Raw genomic sequence first — 19414 nt, forward strand, 5'->3', positions numbered from 1 at the left:
GGCTGTGCCCCGGGGCGCACCGGGAGCGGGGCAGCCCCGCCCCCCGCCGCCCTCCGCCCCGGGGGGGGGGGGGGGAAGCCCCACCCCCACCCCGGCGGCCCGGCCGCTGCCCGCGCCCATTGGCGCTGCCGGCCGCGCGGGCTCCCATTTGCCGGTACCGGAGCGCGGGGAGCCGCCCCGGCCGCCGCCGGAAGCTGCTCCGCGGGCCCGGCCCTGCGGCTGCGGGAGGAGCTGCCGGTCGGGGCGGCGGCGGGGCGGGGAGTCTCGGGCCTGGCACCCCCTGCGGGGAGGGGGCCCCCGTGTCCGCCCCCCCCGCCGTGTCCGCGTCCCGGCCGCCTCCCGCGCTGCCTCCGCACGTTTCGCAGGGAAAAAGTTGCGGGATCGCGCTGCTGCCGCGTGGGGCAGGGGGGGCGGGGTCGGCAGCGACCCCCGACGTGCAGCTCGTTCCCCCCCCCCCGTGAGCAGGTGAGTGCGGGGGGGCCGCGCGGGAGCCGGCCGCGCCAAGGGGTCCCCGGGGTGGGGGGGCCCTGCGGTGCCTCAGGTCTCCCCCCTCTCCCGGACCTGCAGCATCGCCCCGAGCACGTCGCGGGGGCCGGCCGGGCGCTGCTGTCGGGGGCTCGTGTGCCGCCGTCCCGGGAGGGGCGAGCTGCAGATCCCCGGGCGGGAGGGGGGAGTGTCCCTTGGCCTCGGCCGTGCCCCCTGAGCCGGGGGGGGCAGCGGCTGGGGTTCGCACTGGCATCGCCCGTCGCGCTTCGGAGCGGGGCAGACCTCGGCTCTCTGTGCCCAGCCGGAGCGGGAGATGACGACGCTGACGCACCGAGGACGGCGCCCTGAGGTGGGAAGGAACTCGGAAAAGAAACCAGACAGCGAGGAAGATGCGGCCGCAGACAGAGACCTGCCCGATGGTGACCCTGACGACTCCAAAGACATCCGCCTGACGCTCATGGAGGAGGTGCTGCTCCTGGGGCTGAAGGACAAGGAGGTAAGGCAGGCGCAGGCATCCCTGGCGGCTGCGTGTGCAGCGGTGGCAGTGCTGCCTTCGTGTACTCGGAGGCGAGGTCCTCGGTGAGCACCAGAAGGGACCGTGTGAGTTCCTCAGAATCCTTTTCAACGAAGCCACCCCCCACTTAGTGCAAACCGCCTTCACCTGTAGCTCAGACCGAGCTGCGGAGGTTGCTTGCGCGCGCTGTGGGAAGCGGCTGAGGCGAGCGGTGCCCTACGGTGTTGTGCGGCTGCTGCTTGCAGAGCGCAGGTGGGCTCGTTCTTTGCTGGCGTCAGAGATGCGGAGTAAAAGGAGCCTGGCTTTGTGCACCAGGCGGCACATGTCCCTGTCCCTCACCCCAGTGCACCCTCCTAGCCAGAACCCTGAGCTGAAACACAGGGCCGCTCTGAACGCAGTTCCCGCTTTGTTAAAAATCGATGTGAAGAACAGCAGGGGCAGGTTTTGAGAGAAGAGGCGCAGCGCGACCGCTGGGCCAGGTGGGGGGCAAAGGCAGGTGCGGGATGGGTCTGAACGCAGCAGGGGCAAAGGCGGCGGGAGCCACGTCTCTGTTCTGGGGCTGGTGGTTTCCTCAGCTGGGCTGAACGGTGGTGTGCAGCTCCAGGGCTGAGGGACCGGGGCTGAGGGGGAATCTCTTGGCTGAGTGCCCGTCTCGCCCCTGAGTGCCGGTTGAATGGCTTCCCTTGGCAGCAGTGGATGAGCTTCGCAGCCGGTGATGTTCAGGGGGGGTTGCTTTCTGTGGGAGGGGGACCCTGGGCAGATGGAATTATTTTGTGCTTATCGGTCGGTAGGAACTCGTTTCACAGCTCTGCCTGGAATGAGCTGTGGGGAAAGGAGAAGACACCTTGCGCTGAGTCCTCTGAGCTGCTTGGCTCTTACCTGCTGTGTTGGCACGCCTTGTCTTTAGCGCCTGTGTCATCTTGATCTCTTTGGGGGAATCTGTTGCTTCTATTCCTGTCGAGCAGATGGGGAAATGGAGACTGGGGGAAGCTAACCAGTTGCCCAAGGTGCTTCTTGCCATAATAATGGCAGAGGAGAGCCTTAAGCGCAGGTTTTTTAGCTCCAGGAGCACTCTTCCTGTAAGCTTGTCTCCCACCCAGAAGAAAGGAGACACTGTGGTTGTCGGAGCCGCAGCAGATGGGCCACCGTCCCATCATCTGTTTCTCTGGGTTGAAATTAAGCCCCTGTGAGGTGCTGGAATGTTTTTTGCCTTGGGCCCTGCTACTGCTGGGTTAGCCTGAGTGGGTGCCTTGCTCCCACGTAGACCTGCTCGGGCCAAGGCTTCTGACGTGGACCTGGCTCGCAGGTCCGGCAGGAGGGAGCTGCTGGCTGTGTGGGTGACAGAGGCTTGTAGCTGTCCTGTTTAGCGAGCCCACGTCAGACCCAGGGCTTGCTGAGCCGAATAGGAAGTACCAGGAAAGCAGGGCTACAAAGAGAACATCGCACACGTAATTTTACAGCAAATATTTGAGAGCAGCCTAGGAGCCGTGGCACGGTCTGCTTTCTTTCTGGGCGACATGCAGCATTCTTGGCTGGGTTAATGTGTCGCTGGGAATGTCCTTCAGCCACCAGGAAGTTAGGAGAGCACAATAGAGACCTAAAAAGCTTATCACACTTTACCCCCCCACTCTCCCATCCTGTCCTTCCACATTCCTCCATCGAAAGGAAGACCAGAGGCAGCAGTAGCCAGGATGTGAGCTGGGCTCCTAGGCACTGGGTTTTCCCAGCTTTGTTGTTCACTCATGGTTTGATGATGGGAGAAAAACAGTACAATTTTAGCCAAATCCAGTGAGCTCACAGTGTTATTTCATTATTTTAAGTACCAGTCTGTAGGGGAGGCTGGCAGTGCACCAGCTTGGCATTGGTAACCAGTCAGATTCCAGAAGCTGAAAGTAACCCAAGAACTTTTGACTTGTTTGATTTCAGACCTCTCAAAATTTTCTAGGGGTAATGTGCCTGTAACGTGTCTGCCAGCCCCGTGAATTGAAACTTTCGGTCACCTCCACACTTTTCTGGAGAACTTGTTCCTAAAGGGCGCGTACAAAAAACGGCGTGTCTGCCATGGACAGAAATCAGCAGGGCAGAGATGAAAGGTTGCTTTGTCTTCCCTCACAAGGAAATGAAGAAAGCAAATAAAGATTTTAATTTCTTTCATGGTTCTGTGTGCTATGCAAGCTGAGCAACCCGGTGTCCAGATGCACTGTGTAAACAGACACGCTGGGGACAAGAGTTTACCCATACGGACTGTAAAAATTTGCATGTAGGAGGGCTGCGTGTCCTCGGCGTGTTTTCCCTAGGAAGGGGGCTTGTTAGGCTGCTTTGTCTGCAGTTTCCTGGTAGCTTTTAGACCTGTCTCTTCTCTCCTCCCCTCCCCCTCCAGGGAAAAAGAGCAGTGAAAAGGGAGTTATGATCAAGGGCGTTACAAATGGGCCGTAGCGTTTCTGGTGTATCGGTGTCCCCCTGCAAATAAGCACATTGTGACTTTGCATCCTACTCTGGCTCACCCTTCCCGTGGGCCCGACCCAAACGCCAGCGCCTGCCCCATTCCCAGCCCCGCTGCCTGCCTGGAGGAGCCTGTCCCGCCGCCCTGCCTGCCCTCCACTTGCCCTGAAATCCAAGGACTGCCACCAAGTGCCACAATGCAGCAGTCATCGGGCCGGAACAACCGGGCTTTGTTCTCATCGGGGGATAAAAGATGAGTGGAAGAAGGGAACAGAGAGGTCGCCTAGGCTGGCCCAGGCTTCCAACCAGGATCAGCTCTCCTCTGAGAAGCATCAGTTGAATGTTCTTAAACCGCAAGGCACAGAGACTGCCCTTCCCTGCCCCTCCCTCCATGGGCAAAGCATTCCTGGGCTTCCTTCTCCGGACAGTTACTTCTTCCTGGTGCCAGCCTCAGTCTCTCTGGCTACAATTTTAGCCCAGGACTCTTGTCCCATGCACAGTGGAAGTGGGAACTGGCCATTCCCTCCCTTTTTGCTGCTGCCTTTTATGCGTCTGACCCCCTTTATCCTGTTCTCCCTCCATCTTTTCCCTGGAGCGAAAACCCCAGTGCAGTTGCTGGTTCCTCCTGGGCCATATTTTCTGGAGCTTTGCACCTGCTTGTGGCTTTGCCGAATGCCGTAACAATTTTGGAGCTTGTGCTTCTCGGGTGAGCACCCCGTCCCATGGCAGGCTCACTGAGCAGGGCTTGGGGCCGGGCGTGGAACATGCCAAGCCAGTGGTGGCCCCAGCGCTGCCCCCATGGTGGGACCTGGACTGCTGCACCCCAGCCCCAAGGTGCCCGCTCTGGGGGGAGCGGTGGGATGTATTGTCCTGTCCTTCATCCCTGACTGGAAATCTCTTCCCTTGCAGAAGTCTGTGGGCGGATTTGGGTGAGGGGTGTGCGATGAGGGTGGGGGGTGGGCGAGGGGCTGGGGTAGCTCTTGTGCCCTGTGGTGGGCATTGGGGCTTGCTGCAGCCCCTGCCCCATGGGATGGTGCTGTGGGTAGCTGGGGACCAGGCGAGCGATTTCTTCATGCAGTTAATTACTCTCAGGGCATGGTATGGAGCTGATGGGGGCTTCCTTCAAGGAGAACAGATTTCTCCTCCCATTGCCCCCGGGCACGGCCAAAGCAGGTGCTGAGGCAGGGCAGAGCCGAGCTCCCGGTGCTGGTTGCTGGTCACAGCCCCACAGCAGCGGTGCCCTTTGGCCAGGGGCTTGCCGGGGGAAAGGGCCTCGCTCTGCTCGTTCTTGCTCAGACTTTTTTATGATCCAGGGCTGGGCGCAGCTGCCTGGGCAGCGCTGGGGTGTGCCGGCTGGTGGTGGGTGCAGCGGGCAAGGCACAGCCAGAATTGCTCAATGTTTACACGGAGGTTTTGGGCAGGGAGGGGGTTAGTTGGGGCTGCCGGGCACTTCTCATCTGGTGGGGAAAGCCCTTCTGACCTGGGAGGCAGAGCTGTTGGTGGGAGCCAGGTGAGTTGGCCAGGCAGGCCAGGACACATCGGGGGCTCGGCAGAGCTCCCCTTCCCATCTTTCTCCACCCCTTTCTGTCCATCCTCTCTCTCCCAGGGCTACACATCCTTCTGGAATGACTGCATCTCTTCAGGCCTGCGGGGCGGCATCCTCATCGAGCTGGCTCTGCGCGGCCGGATCCACCTGGAGCCGCTCTCCATCAGGAAGAAGAGGCTGCTGGAGAGGAAGGTGAAGGTGCTGCAGGAGCTGGGCTGGGGGCCTGACAGGCTTCGCGGTTCCTTCTGCCCCAGCCGAGCCTGCTGGCCGCAAACTTTGCCAGAGCAGCGCTGCACACCGGGGCTGGTGCTGTTGCTTCGGGCAAGGAGCGGCAGGTCTGCGTCCGCCTTACGCCATGTTTCCACTTCGTCCTTCCAGGTGCTCTTGAAGTCAGACACACCGACTGGCGACGTCCTGCTGGATGAGACCCTCCGACACATCAAGGCCACGGAGTCTGCAGAAACAGTGCAGACCTGGATAGAGCTGCTCACTGGTAGGGACAGTTGGGTGCCACCTCCCCAGCTCCCTCGGGGCCCATCCCTGCTACCTGTCCCCTCTCCATGGCTTGGCCATCCCCTTCCTTCCCTGGAGCCTGGCAGAATACTGACAGCTGGACAAGGGAAAGCTGAATGTGGAGGCAGAGAACGTTTTTCTGGGCCTTTTTTGTTGGGAGCTCGGGGTGCAAGACTTGTACCTTGCTCCCTGTTCCCTCTTTTTTTCATTCTGAATCTTCACCCAAGCCTGGGGTCCAAAGTCCAGGGTAAGAAGGGGCTTTCCAAAGGGATCTGCCCAGAGCTCCTGTGCTCTGCAGCTGCTGGGAGCTTTGCCAGTCTGAACTGATGGGGGAAGCGGGTCAGAGTCAGGCTCAGGGAAGGACTGAGGTTTCCTGCAGCAGGGACTGGTGTCTGTGCAAGCACAGGTGATCCTGGGCTGGAAGCAGCCTGGGTGCTGGTGCTGGGGGGCAAAGCTGTTGCTGCCCTGGTGTCGAACAGGGTCTCCTCTCCTGCAGGGGAGACCTGGAACCCCTTCAAGCTGCAGTACCAGCTGAGGAACGTGCGCGAGCGCATCGCCAAGGCGCTGGTGGAGAAGGGCATCCTCACCACGGAGAAGCAGAACTTCCTGCTCTTCGACATGACCACCCACCCCATCAGCAACGCCACCGAGAAGCAGCGCTTGGTGAAGAAGCTCCAGGAGAGCATGCTGGAGCGGTGGGTGAATGACCCCAACCGCATGGACCGCAGGACTCTGGCTCTCTTGGTGCTGGCCCACTCCTCAGATGTGCTGGAGAACGTTTTCTCCAGCCTGGCAGATGACAAGTATGACGTGGCCATGAACAGGACCAAGGACCTCCTCGATATGGACCCTGAGGTGGAAGCTGCCAAAGCCAGGGGTGCAGAGATGATCTGGGCTGTCCTGGCAGCCTTCAATAAGTCCTAAAAAGCCCCCAACCCCCCCCAGCCCCGTGGGGGAGCCTTGCCCCCTCAGCGGGAGGCCGGGAGTGATCTGGCATGGGCTTGCTGCAGCAGTGGGTGGGCTCAGCTTGGGGGGGCTGGGGGTTTCGCTCCCCCCTGCCCCGGGCAGGGGGTGAGAGGGTGAGCACCCAGCTGCGGGGGCAGGTCACGCTCCTCCCAAGGCTGGTGTCTCTGGGAGAGGCAGTGGCAGCTCTTCACCCCCCTTCCAGTGCTGCCCGCCGGTGGGGTCCTCCTTGGGCTGGTGTGGTGGTGGGAGGTGGCTGTGGGCCTGCGGGTGCCAAGCGGGCAGAAATGGGGCTGCGGAGCCACCCGCGCTGCTGGTGCGTGGCCGTGGCTCCATCTTCCCCGCATGGGTCTTGCCCTTGAGCAGCCCGGGATCCCCTGTGGGGCTGCTGGGGCCTTGGGGCTGGGAGCGGGGGGTCGGGGCAGGGGGAGAGGGTGCTGGCCTGGGGCAGGAGGCTGGTTCAGGGGGTCCGGCAGCAGGGACCACCAGTGCGGACCACCTCAGGCACTGGCCCGGGGCCACGCAAAGCCCTGGGCACAGTTGCCATCGAGGAGCAGCTCGGCAGAGGCTGGGGAGCCATGTCCTGGGCTGACCCCCCTGGGGCAGCCCCCCCACCGGCTGTGCCCCCTTGGGCTGAAGCCCCCCAGGCTGAGCCCCTGTTGCACACCTGCTCTTTCTAGCAAAAGGAAAAGTTTAACTGTGATTTTTTTTTTTTTAAAAAAAAAACCCCTCCCCGCCTTCCCCTGCCCCCAGCCTCCTGTAGTTCATGTAAATGCATTTCTCCAGCCCGAGCGTGTCCGACATATTTCGATGTGTCCGAATAAGGGGGGGCGGGAGGCGTCCCTGTCTCCCACCGATGCTGGTGGCCCTTGTGCCATGGATCTTGTGGGTGGTCCCAGCTCCTGCCCCGAGCCCGGGGGTCTGCGGGCAGCGCCCTTTCCCGCCCCCCCCGTTTGGCCCGCCCCGGGGCCCATCCGCCCCCCACCCCGGTCCCACGCCTGCCGAGGGGATACTGCCGGGGCGGTCCCCGAAGCCGGGTGTCGGGGCGCCACCCCCCGGGGCCGGTGCAGTGCGGGGCCCCCGGCTCCAGCCCGGCAGCTCCGGGGTGGCCCCGCCCGCGGTGGGGCGCTCGAGGGGGGCGGGGCCGCCGAGCCCTTGCCCCGCCCCCGCGCTGCTGCCTCGATTCCCATTCGCCGGTGGCCGCTCCAGCCGGAGGGTGCTGCCCCGCCGCTCTCCCCGCCCACCGGCAGGTGTTGATTGGTCAGGTATGATGTCACGCGGCCGCCTCCCTATGCCCATTGGGCACAGCGCCTGTCCGTCGGGCAGCTGAGACGTTGGGGGCGGCGGCGGCCATTTTGGAGCAGAGCGCGGGGCTGCAGGGAGCGCGGGGTGCGGAGGGACCGTGGATCCCCCCCCCCCTTCCCGCCATGGCAGCCCCGCTCGGTACCAGCGCCCGCGCGGAGGAGACTGGGCAGGAGAAACAGGTGCGGAACGGCGGGGCGGGCCCGGCCGGATCCCGTTGGCTCGTCTCTTCTGGCTGCCCTGCGGGCGGATTGGTTGTTTCTGTTGTCCGTCTGATAAATGTTGGTCTCTCATTAGCTGCGGGACTGGTGGGGGTTGGACTTCCGGCAGGGCCGGTGGGATAGCTCTGTCCCGGTGACGGCGTGGGGGGTGCGTGGGGGCCCGTGGGATGCCGGGGGCGGGGGGGCGCTGGCAGAGAAGGCGGTTTGTGGGGCGGGGGGCAGCTGTGGGGGAGCGGCCCGGGGGACCCCGGCTGCCCCACTGCAGCGGGGTGAGGCCCGGGGGGCCGCTGCCCACCGGCGTTGGCCTCGGCCCCCGGGTGCCCGCCTCGGGCCCAGCCACCCGCCCGCCGGCGCCGGGCCGCCCGCCTGGTGCCACAGCGCGGCATGGGCCGTGGTTTCGGGCGGCTGCTGCGTCCCTGGGCCGTGGGCCCGACCCCGCGTGGCTGCCGGGCTCGGGCAGAGCTGCCGCCGGCCGCCTCAGCGGGAGAAGCTTTTTCTGCTTCCCCGGGTTCGTGCAGCTCTTGTGGGTGGGCGCAGGAGGGAGGCGGCCGCGCTGCCTCTGGGGCTCCGGGGCGCGGGTGGTGGGTGCTCTCCCGCGGTGAGGGGGGTGTGTGTGCTGGGACGCGCTGCTGGGGGGGCCCCACATCCGCTGGTGGGTGATGGCGATGCCGGCGTGGCGTTGGCTCCGCTGGCCGCTGTGGGAGCGGTGCCTGCCAGGTGGGCAAGCAGCGGGGTGCAGCAGCGCACCCCACGCAGTGCGTGGTGATGGGAGCCAGTGGCGCCTGCAGCTGGGCAGGGAGGAAGGAGGCTCGGCGATGCAGGACTGAAGAGAGCAGGCTGAAATGATGGAAGGGCCGTGGAGGGCCAAGCTTTGGCTCCTGCTGCCAAAGCCCCCCTCAACCTGTGTGATACGGGGGCTGGTGGCACGCCTTGCTCTGCCGCAGGGCCAAGTGGCACATGCTGGCTGCAACTCTTATTCCTGGAGCTGTCATGGAGACAAGTAAGAAGAGCCGGGCTCCTTCGGGCCGTGTGTGGGCGAAGCCCTGCAGCATGCAGAAGCTGAAGATCGTGACGAGACTCTTGGCACCTTCCCCCGCCTTCGCTCCCCACTTCAATCCCCTAGGGACCCTCATGGATGGGGGCGTAAGGAGGAGCCTGCGCGGCTGAGGCTCCGAGTGGGATGTTCAGGGCCTGCGCTGCTGCTCCCAGCTCCAGTTGTCCCAGTTTTGACTGTCAGGAGCTGCCATTAACTCAGGTTTGCTTTGTCTTTTTGAGGCACACCTGAGGAGCTGTTTCATGACAGCCTCTGCGCGCGCGGTCTCACAGCCTCTGCAAAGAGCTGCTCCCCTGGGTCAGCGCCAGTGGAAGATCACATTGGAAACTTCTTGTCATGCTGGCAGTGCTTTCCAGCCTGGGGGCTCGTGGGCTGCAGCTTTGCCCTTGGCTGCCTAGGAAGGAAGGAAGGAAGGAAAGTCCTGGCAGTTGAACATGTGGGGGGCACGTCTTACCACTGCCAGGCCGAGCTTCAGTGCCTGGTACCTGGGGAGCCCGGGACTCCCATCCCACCCACCTATGCACTGCACGATTGCCAGGTGCATCCTGCCAGCTTGTAGGTCCTGTCCGATGCTGAGGGCTTTCCCGCTTCACAGATGGGGCAGAGGCTCACAGCAGCAGCGTTCTGCCATGCTTATTGCCTGGAGCTTGCCGTCTCTGTAGGCTGGGAGCAGTTCAGGGCCTCGGCACTGGAGAGAAGATGCACAAGGCATCCATTGGCTCACCTGGGCTGGCAGGGGCAGAGATGCCGCTGCCAAGTCTGCCAGCATCGTCCCTGATGGAAAGGGAACAGCAGTTAAGAACACCCCTTGCCAACATCCTGTGGAACAGCGACTCATGCTCACACAGTGGCTTGTCCCCAGGTGGCTGCTGGTGGAGGTGGCCAGTGTGATGTGTTCCTGTTGGAGCTGGGCTGGTGGGCAGCCACAACTCTGCCATACTGCAGGTGAGGCTCTGCAGGCCCTGCTGGAACCCTCACTCCTTCCTGCCCCAGACCAAAGCTCCTGTCCCCAGGCCTGCAGCCCTTCCCTGGAGGAGGGAGCGCACCTCCATGAAGAGAGGCTGGTGGCTGGAGAGCAGATCCCAAGCCTGGGAACCCAGCCTCAGCATCGTTGCTCAGGTGATGCTTTTTCAGTAGCTGTGTTGGGAGTAGGCCTTAGGGCTCCTGCAGAGGGGCCAGGTGACAACCAGGGCCTGGCACCTCCTGTTGCAATCAGTCCCAGGCTTCAAGCAGGCTAGGTGGCATCTGGGGACATCCTGAAGCTCCTGTGGCTGTGAACCGGTGCCAAAGTGCTGCTTTGCTGCCTGTGCCAGTTGTCATTCCCAATAAACTGGTTCTGGAGCAGAAGGGTTTTCTTCTGTCTCAGCTGTACTGCAACAGGGTGCAGCAAGGCTGAACCCTCCCAGCGCTGCTGTAGCCCATCGTGCTGGGCAGCTCTGGACTGAAATCTGTTGATGCTGGTCTCACCTGTCGCTGCTCAGGGGAAGGCACTTGTCCAGCAGCAGTTTGTGATGATGTTTTAAGCGCAGCTGGCAAAGCCTAACGTCAGCGCAAGTGCCTGCAGTGGCTGTCATCTGGGGAAGAGGCAGAGAGAGAGTCTGCCTGTTTCTATGGGTACTGGACGTGAAAGCTGTTTCTGATGGGGAAGGTGTTCATAATCTCTGAGTGTGTCCAGGTTTTCTAGGGAACCACAGCTTGCTCAGCAAGGATGGACTGTTGAATATTGTGTTACGGCATCACAGGTGTGTCTCTTTCTGTGGGGCTGAAGGGTTTTCCACCCCGCTTTTTGTTTTTTAGGACACACAAGAGAAGGAAACTGTCACTCCTGAGAAAGCAGAAGAGGCAAAACTGAAGGCCAAATACCCCAACCTAGGCCAGAAGCCTGGAGGCTCCGACTTCCTCATGAAGAGACTGCAGAAGGGGGTACTTACTTCTCAGCCATGGCTTGTCTGCATTCTCTCCTCCCTCAATGGCACAGGCAGCCAAGCTCCAACCAGGCCAGAAAAATCACACCAAAATTCCCCAGGCCAAAAAGTCAGAACCCGTGGGCCAGGCCTGTGCTGGACGTGGTGCCCAGTGGGCACAAGCCCAAAGCAAGGCTGCTGTGACCAAGCAAGGCCTTGGGCATGCTCAGAGCCCAAAAGCAGCTGCCCCTTGGGTGGTTTTGCTCTGCGTACCTCCCCCACCAGATGTTCCCACTGGGGGAACCTGGGGTCTAGAGGTGAAACAAGCATAAACCTCCTGCCTGTTGCTGTGCTCCCTGGGGTTCAATGGGCCACTGAGATGCTGTGGGTCTGAGTTTTTCTCTTTGATCTGCACTTTGCATGGGTTCTGGGCTGGTGCAAGGGGCATGGAGAATGCCAGTGAGTCGGCTGGCTGTGTCTCCATTGCTGGTACCTGTGTAAAAAGCCAGCCCTCTGACTGTGCTCCCTGGAAATGTAATTAAATCCCTCTCCGGGAGCCATCTATAGCTGCTTGGGTTTTTGCTGCTGTCTCTCCTCCTTGCAGAGGCTGGTGCAGAAAACAAATCCCTTCTGAGCTGTTGGCAGCCAGTGGCTGCATGCCTTCCCCAGCTCTGAACACACGGTGTCTCCGTGTCACGCTGCTGTCACGCTGCGTAGGGTTTGGCTCTGCTGTGTGGCTTCCCTTTCAGCTTGCACTGACAGCTGTCTGCTCTGCCTGAGCAGCCACCCTGTGCGCTCGCTCTCACCGTTGACATGATCACCGGGACTGTTGTTTGATGTAATGGCTCCTAAAGCCAAGCACAGAAAGGAGGGTTTTGTTTAATGGCTTGGTATTGAAGTGGTGAAGGACTTTTTGTCAGGACTGGACTCTCTGGGCCCCGCTGGCACATCGGGGTGGAACAGGATGCTTCAGAGCTCCTTGTGCCCAGCACAGCCCTGTCTGTAGCACTGGCACAAGCTCTGTGCTGGTGTTCAGCCTCTCCTGCGCAGCCGGAGGGTGTGAAGCAGTACCATGAAGGAGCACAGAGTCCCATGGTGATGAGTGTGATACAGGAACAAAATGCCCTTCAAACCCCAGGCTGGTGGTGCTGTGCAGCAAGGAGGTGTCCTCCAGCCACGCCTTCGCAGGCATTTCTCTGAGTTCTGTTGGGAGCCTGGGCGGTGCAGGGGGAGAAAATCCTGCCTCTGGCACAACCAGGTCATCTGTTCACCAAATGGGAATAAACTGTACCAGCAGATGTCCCCTGGCTTGGCACACTCTCTGCCTGGAGGTGCCTGCTGGTGTGGCTGTGCCTGCCTTTGGCTGTCAGGGGGTTCCTGGACAGGCATCGATTCCCTGTCACGCCGAGTGTGGTGCAGGGGCAGAGCAGGACATGCCTGGTCTTTCGCCGCTTGGCGTGGCGCTTGTTGGGTAAAGTTCACTGGCTACAAACGCCCCAAGTGGGTCAAAAGTCAAAAATGCACCCTGGTGTCTTTAGTCAGGCAGCTGCTGCGGGGCAGAGCTTCCAGCTGGGGTGGGTGTGAGTCACTGGGCTTTGTGGGTGGCTGCTAAAGGCCTTTTGAATTGGACCAGGCTCCCTTGCTTGGATTTTTCCCTTGCGTGATGTTTCTGTGACCTGGTTTTGAGCAACCCCAGCAGCTCCTTAAAGGATCTTATTTGTGGCCAGGTGTCTCTGTCTCTGCTATGTCCCCACACTCCTGCAAATCGAAGTGACCCAAACTCTTTTCCCTCTTCCAGCAAAAATACTTTGATTCTGGTGACTACAACATGGCCAAGGCAAAGATGAAGAACAAGCAGTTGCCAAGTGCAGGGCCAGACAAGAACCTGGTGACAGGAGACCACATCCCCACACCGCAGGACCTCCCGCAGAGAAAATCCTCACTTGTAACCAGCAAGCTGGCAGGGTAGCCTGCACTCGCAGGCTGGGTTTTTTCCTATTTTATTTTTTTTTTTTTGGCTAAATGGATTGAACTTCACTGTACCATAGGGATGGGAGCACAAGAATCCACGTAGTTATTTGAGTATTTACAGCAAACACGCACCAGAACTGAGAAGGTGAACGAGCGGTTTCAGTAGCCTGGGATGCACAGGCAGATTTGGTTGGGCTGTTCCTTTCAGCGAGTCAGTTTTCTGCCTTAATATTCATGCTGTTTAAAACCATCCTCGCTTGCAGAGCCACTGAAGCACTGCCTCCTTGCTGGGAGAGTCGAGCAGCCCTGGGAGAAGCAGGGACGTGCTCTGAGGAGTCGCTGTTTGCTTGGCACCGAGTAGGAGGGCAGAGCTCAGAGCTGTAGCATGTGAATGCTTTTCAGGCATCTGGTGTTGGCAGAGGAAAAACCAGCTGGGCAAAAGGTGTGATTCATGATCTGGAAGTTAAGTGTGTGCATTAGAGCTTCAAAGTGGAGAAATTAGCTGATAGGCAAAAAAAATTACGGGCTGTGTTGCTGGGCTGAACTGCCTGGGATCTGTCCCCTGCTTGCACAAGGCTGAGCTCCCAGGAGGGGACAGTGTGGCTGACGGCTGTGGGAGAGGGCCTGGTCAGCGTTTGAAACTGTCCCCGTGGCTTGGAGCTGTGGTGAGGTGTTTGCTGTTTCAGGTGTAGAGCCCCACCATAGCTGCATCTGAGTGTGGCTGTGATGGAGGGGTGCAGCGTGGGGCTCACAGCTGCCCCAGAGGGTTTGGGGGCAGTTTCTGTCTCCGTGGTCAGTTCTGGCCAGCGAGGCGGTCTGCTTTGCCGAGGGTGAGAGGCGGCTCCTCTCGCAGCTGCCGGGCAGGCAGCAGAGGTGCTGAGCTGAATCCCACCAGCAGCAGGGTGCTTGGGGCAGAGGAGCTCGTGGCCAAGCCACAGGCAGCCCCCTCTCTGGTCACAGGCAGCCCCCGCCTGGCGCTTGCAGAGCAGGGGCCGGCGTAGCTGGTGAGACGGATGTGAGCTGATGGAGCTGATCTCTGGAGGGAGAGAGGCAGGACTGGGAATGACCAGCCTGGAAGGGGAAAAAGGCATCCGAGACAGAGAACATGGAGAGAGGAACAGAAGCAAACCTGTGTTGACGGTCTCAGGCACCCCAAGCTTGGATTTCTTTCTTTTTTCTGTTTTTTGTTTTGGTTTTTTTTTTTTTTTTTTCTTCTTGCCTGTTCTTTGTTCCAGGCCTGGAAGAGAAAACAAACAAAACCTGAAAAACAAAGCAAAAATCCCCCCCCAAAGGTTGGCAAGATGGCTGCAGCCTGCAGAATGACGTGTGCACTTGGTGCATATACTGTCTGCTCCTCACGCAAAGTGGCCTCCCGTCCTGTGCAGTGGAAGGTCTCGGCATGCCTGTGCCAGGGCAGCAGTAAACCTGCCCAATTTAAGCCCAGTTTTGAAGGCATATGGACAAAAGGAAGTTGAGTGGATGGTGGGGTTTTGTGGTTTTTTTTGTTGGTTTTGGGTCGGTTTTTTTTGGTTGTGGTTTGCTTTTTGGGGGGGGGGGGGGGGGGGGGATTCCCATCAGGTCAGGAGAAACCAAGGCAGGGAGGCAATGGGCGATGCTCTGCATGGGCATGGCTTTTGCTGTGTGTTTTCGGCTGGCTGATTCAGGCTTTCCTGAGGACCTGTTTCACCCGTCACGCTTTCCTGCGGGAGTGAGGAATGCAGTGTTGTTTCCCAGGAGAGTGTTTGCCATGGGTGTGCTCAAATGCTTGTGTCTGCCTTCAGGTGGCTTGGAGCAAGCCAGCCACAGCTTCACTCATCAGGGCACTGTGGCCACAGAGGACAGTTTTCTCTTTGTGGAGTGGGCAAGGAGCGTAGCGGGGCTGGGGGCTGCCCAGTTGTCGCCACGGGTCTGTGCTTTGGTCTCTGTTATCTTTCCAGACCCTGCGTGACCTGGCTGGGGCGATGCTGTCAATGGCTGTGCAACCTCCTTGGATGTTCTGCTGTCTGTTCCAGCCATGTTGTAAATAGATATGAATCACATATATAAATATATATATAATTTTTTACATGTTCATTTCTCGTCTCTTCTAGAGTGCTATGCTTGCTTTTTGTTTTGTTTAAAAAAAAAAAAAAAAAAAATGCAGTGAAGAATTCAAAGGGGCGTTGCAGCTTGGGAGCTGCGCCTGTGCTGAGTGGGGGCAGAGGGAGGGGACAGCTCTCAAACTACGTCTTTCCCCCGTTTTCCGGAAATGCTAGGCGTGCTTGTGCAGCAGGGGGAAGCGATTGTGATGACAGGATGAGAACCAGCAAGAGCAAGTCCGTACAAGGGTAGTAGCCATGGAGTGGGGTTATTTCCATTCCACCCCAGAGCCAGGCAGACAGCGAGAGTGTGATGATGCTGTTCTGCCCCTCTGCCTCCCTACCTCTCACAGGAGGGGGTGCATTGGGAACTGCCCTGGATCTTGGAGGCATTTACATCCTTATCCTCTGCTGCTCATAAAATACTACCACCAGGATGAGCTGGGAGGTGCTTGATGCCCCCCAGGGTTGTTGGACTGAGCCACCAGGAGGAAAAACATGTCTAGCACCAACTATCAGGGTGTCTGAGGGACTTGTGTGGCTCAAGCAAGTATGTCAAAGTACAGCCGTGGGGTGGTGTGGAGCACAGAGGGTGAGCTCACGGGTTTTATTGAGGCGGGGAAGGCAGGTGTGGCAGTACTGCACCCTGGGGGTGGGCAGCGGGTGAGAGGGGGCATATGGAGAGACCCTAATGGGTTTTCGCAAAATTGGTGAAGGTTCCTGCCTTTTTTTCCTCTTCCTCCTTCGGGGCTTGTTTCAGTGTGGTACCCCTCTCTGTGTGCTGTGCAGGGGCTATGGAGTTGGGGGTGGGGTGGGGGGCCGTCCCCCAGCAGTGGAGCCATGGGATGTGCATGGGGCTCACCCCCAGCTACAGGGTGTAGCGAGGGCTGTCCCCAGCACTGGGCTGTGCAGGGAGCCAAGCCCTGGCAGAAGGGCTCTGGGCTCTTCATAGGGCTGTCCCCTGCCTGTGGGGTATGTGGTGGGCCGTCCCACAGCTATGGGGCCCTGGGGTGTATGTAGGGCTTGGGTGTGCATGGGGCAGGCGGGTGGAGGGGGTATATGGGGGTCATGGGGTATATCGGATGTGTGTGGGCTGGGGGGGGGGGGACACGGGCTCTATCCTGCTGGGCAGCCACAGGGGCCAAGTGGGGCCAGTAGCCACCTTAGCTCACAGCTGAGAGACTTGAGGCGGGGAGCATGGGGGAGAGATGGTTTTTATCCTCCTGCCTTTGAAACAAATGCCCAGTGCCCTCCATGCTGTGGGGCAGGAGCTCCTGGTGCCCTCCCAGGGGTCAGGGCAGCCCCACAGTGGCTCCCTCTGTCCCATTGGCAGCCATCCCGGGGGCTGTAACTCCAGAATTTTCAGCCTTGATGTCACACGTTTCCTTTCTAGAGAGTTCAACAGCCCTGCTGATGCTGTCACCGGGGTGAGCTGCCGTTCAGACAAACACACTGACCCTCCCTGGGGCTGCCTGTAGCCTCAGCGCTGCATCTTCCCTCCCCCCCCTGCCCCACAACTGGCCGTTTCACAGCCCGTCAAGCCCATCCCACAGCAAGGCCGAGGCCACATGTTTGCACAGGGACGTGCTGTTCCAGCCTGGTGCCAAGTATGTGCCGGTGTTTGTTTGTGCTTTAAAGCTTGGCACTGCTGGGGAAATATGTGCTGGGCGCTGCCCCAAGCTGCCGGAGCAAGCCGAGCTCGCCTCTGTTATTGCTCCCTGAGCCAAGAATTCTCTTCCTGACAAGGACGCATTCCTTGGGGCCATGGGAAGGATTTTGAGGGGGCTGGGTTTTGTCTCACTGGACCCCAGTGCAACGCAGTCATGCTCTCGCCCTGAATTGTGGGGGTGGCAGCTGGGAAGGGAGGTGGTGAGGGGGTGAAGGGACACCCAGGGTGGATGCATGTCCCTGTTTCTTGCATGATATGGGGCACGAACGCTTTGGGGTACTGTGCTCACCACAGCTTCCTCCTTTGTTGGTCCCAGCGGTGCATGGTGATGCTCACGTAGGTGACAGAGGCTTGGGTTTGCTAGAGCTTCTGTCCCCAAAAATGCTGATCAGAGGGACTGCTTCACAGTGGCAGCTCCCCATGTCCTTGTTGCCTCCTTGGAGCAGAAAGACCCATTTGAGGAGCTGTGCTGGCATTCTCTCACATCTGGCATTTTATCCCCCTATCTGGGGTTCTTCCCACCCTCCTAAATCCCAGGGCATCAGGATCGCCTGCCCTTGAGACCCTACTGTTGGGGTGGCTGGGAGCTTCCTGGGTCCCTTTTGCAGGGCTGTTAGGGGTTCAGCAGCGAGCCCACCCACCTGCATCAGGAAGGAAAACCAGAGCCCACCTCTCCCCTCCCCCCTGCTGTGGCCCCTGGTGCAGCATCTCTTGTCACGCCTCAGTTCAGTGACATGGTGTGACTTTGGCCGGGTGACTTGGGGCTGGTGACAGCTTCCCAGGTGGGGGCCAGGGCATTTCATTTGCCTTTGGGCAGAGCAGCGGTGCAGAGAGGCCCGGCAGGTGTCTCTGATGTTGCTGGCCTGGCCACCTGTGTGCCCTCAGGGCCTGCAGGGAAACCCTTTCCTGGCTTCAGGGGGGGTAATCAGGGGCGTGATTTCTGGTGGCCCCAACCCCCACTTTCCAGTGTCTTGGGTCTGGTTAGGCACAAAGAAGCTCTGAGGCTGGAGCAGGTTGGGCCGCACTGGTGCTTGGCTCTGCAGGCAGAAATCCCCCGCAGGTGAGCCCTGCAGGACGGCAGCTGCCTTTGCCCCTGTGGCGCTCTGAGCCTTTCCGAGAGGCAGGGATGGAGCAGAGCGTGGGCCCTGGGACACAGCCCCAGCAAGGTGTGCGGCAAAAGGGTGAGACCTCCTTTCCTTCCTCACTGCCTCATGGTAAAACTGTGGCATTTGCCTTTCCAGGGAGTGTCTGATGCACCTGCGTTGCCACAGATCCCTGTGGCTTCTTCCCCAGCCAAATTTTGCCCAAACTGGGGCAGATTTTGAAGGTGTCGGGGCTTGGTTCCAGGGGGTGAAGGAGGGGCCTGTGGCCTGGAAAGACCAGAATTGAGAGCTGGTGCCCCAACAATGCCAAGACTGGCAAAAGTGCCCCTGGAGTGGCCCTGGCAATTGGTGCTTGTGGAGCAGGCCTGGCCTCCCCAGGCACCGAGTAGCCCTTTCACAACTCACCTGCAGCCAAGTCCTGCCACAGCCTCGACGGGACAGGGTGCTGCCCTGCTTTGTTACGCCACAGCCCTCACGGAGCCAGTGGCTGCAAGGAAGTTTCAAGTAGTGCAAGAGATGTGAGGCAACCCACTGATGACTAGAAGAAACAGGGCAGTTCCCCACGAACATCCTGCTAAGCAAGCTGAAGTCAGAGAGGGCTTTAACCAGACAGACCCAGGTGAAATTCTGAGTGGGTGGGAAGCTGCATAAAATCACAGAATAGTTTGGGTCGGAAGGGAACATTAAAAGGTCATCTAGTCCAACCCCCTGCAGGGAGCAGGGACATCTTCAACAAGATCAGGTTGCTCAGAGCCCTGTCCAACCTGGCCTTGACTGTTTCCAGGCATGGGGCATCTACCACCTCTCTGGGCAACCTGCTCCAATGCTTCAATACCCTCGGTGTAGAAAATTTCTTCTAGTCTAGATCTTTCAGCTTAAGTGTCTTTTAGTTTAAAACCATTACCCCTTGTCCTATTGCAACAGGCCCTACTAAAAAGTCTGTCTCCATCTTTCTTATAAGCCCCCTTTAACTACTGAAAGGACACAATAAGATCCCCTCGGAGTTTTCTCTTCTCCAGGCTGAAAACCCCCAACTCTCTCAGCCTGTCCTCAGAGGTGCTCCACCCCTCTGATCATTTTTGTGGGCCTCCTCTGGGCCCGCTCCAACAGGTCCCTCCCTGTGCTAAGGACTCCAGAATTGGACACATTACTGCAGAGGGGGGCTGTCTCACCAGAGCACATCAGACTCCACGCTTCCAAACAGCTCCTTTGGTGTACACCAAGGGCATCCTGGCTCCTTCCACGTGCCAAGGCTGCAGTCCTGCTGGCCACAGGCTTGCAGCCTTGCTGGGGATGCTCTGTGTTGCACAAAGCAGGAAGAAAACGGGCTGAGTCAGGGGAAGGACATGCAGCCCCTTGGGAAATGGTGCAGGCTGCGAGGGCTGCGAGGGCTGCAAGGCCGGTGCCCAGGGGGCGCCTGCTTTGCCGGGGGGAGTTGGGGCACTGCAGCACCCCGTGGTGATGGGGCGGGAGGGGGTGGCACGCCTGGGTCTGACCGGGCTGGGAGGCACAAGCAGGGCAGACACAAGGCACCGAGCAGGGCCAGGCCGGGGGAGGCGGCGTGTGCAGCGGGGCCGGGGGTGCCCGGTGTGGGGCCGCAGGAGACCCGGCGGGGTGACGCCTCTCCGCGGGGGCGGCGGGGGCTCTT

The 19414-nt window shown here is 60.0% G+C and overlaps 2 protein-coding genes and 1 long non-coding RNA gene across 5 annotated transcripts; 2 read left to right on the forward strand and 1 right to left on the reverse strand.

Annotated features, from left to right (window-relative positions):
• Positions 1-84: 84 nt before the first annotated feature.
• GOLPH3L (golgi phosphoprotein 3 like) lies at positions 85-7949 on the forward strand. Of its 3 annotated transcripts, none has more exons than XM_055696822.1 (5): positions 85-465; positions 788-982; positions 5049-5186; positions 5367-5481; positions 5998-7949. In XM_055696822.1, exons 2-5 carry the CDS (start codon positions 800-802, stop codon positions 6423-6425), a joined length of 864 nt encoding a protein of 287 aa, XP_055552797.1. In that variant the 5' UTR covers positions 85-465; positions 788-799; the 3' UTR covers positions 6426-7949. The 3 variants fall into 3 exon arrangements, with proteins under 3 accessions (XP_055552797.1, XP_055552798.1, XP_027654638.1); XM_055696823.1 differs by having other exon boundaries at positions 87-465; positions 5049-5180; XM_027798837.2 differs by lacking the exon at positions 85-465 and having other exon boundaries at positions 710-982.
• On the forward strand, positions 7814-13854 carry ENSA (endosulfine alpha). The gene is made up of 3 exons (XM_055696857.1): positions 7814-7948; positions 10839-10964; positions 12744-13854. The coding sequence occupies exons 1-3, from the start codon at positions 7892-7894 to the stop codon at positions 12912-12914; spliced, it is 354 nt and encodes a 117-aa protein (XP_055552832.1). The 5' UTR covers positions 7814-7891; the 3' UTR covers positions 12915-13854.
• A 1166-nt stretch (positions 13855-15020) lies between these two features.
• Positions 15021-19053, reverse strand: LOC129734235 (uncharacterized). Its single transcript, XR_008729912.1, has 2 exons — positions 18939-19053; positions 15021-17099 (listed from the first exon to the last, which is right to left on the reverse strand). It is a non-coding gene; the product is annotated as an uncharacterized LOC129734235 (long non-coding RNA).
• Between the last annotated feature and the right edge of the window lie 361 nt (positions 19054-19414).

The sequence above is a fragment of the Falco cherrug genome, chromosome 19 (assembly GCF_023634085.1).
Source record: "Falco cherrug isolate bFalChe1 chromosome 19, bFalChe1.pri, whole genome shotgun sequence".
Taxonomy (NCBI): Eukaryota; Metazoa; Chordata; class Aves; order Falconiformes; family Falconidae; genus Falco; species Falco cherrug.

Coding starts and splice junctions, on each gene's coding strand:
- GOLPH3L (XM_055696822.1), top strand. CDS start 800: ATGACGACGCTGACGCACCGAGGACGGCGCCCTGAGGTGGGAAGGAAC. Junction 5,187..5,366: donor TGCTGGAGAGGAAGGTGAAG/GTGCTGCAGGAG, acceptor TCGTCCTTCCAG/GTGCTCTTGAAGTCAGACAC. Junction 5,482..5,997: donor CTGGATAGAGCTGCTCACTG/GTAGGGACAGTT, acceptor CCTCTCCTGCAG/GGGAGACCTGGAACCCCTTC.
- ENSA (XM_055696857.1), top strand. CDS start 7,892: ATGGCAGCCCCGCTCGGTACCAGCGCCCGCGCGGAGGAGACTGGGCAG. Junction 7,949..10,838: donor AGACTGGGCAGGAGAAACAG/GTGCGGAACGGC, acceptor TTTGTTTTTTAG/GACACACAAGAGAAGGAAAC. Junction 10,965..12,743: donor TGAAGAGACTGCAGAAGGGG/GTACTTACTTCT, acceptor TCCCTCTTCCAG/CAAAAATACTTTGATTCTGG.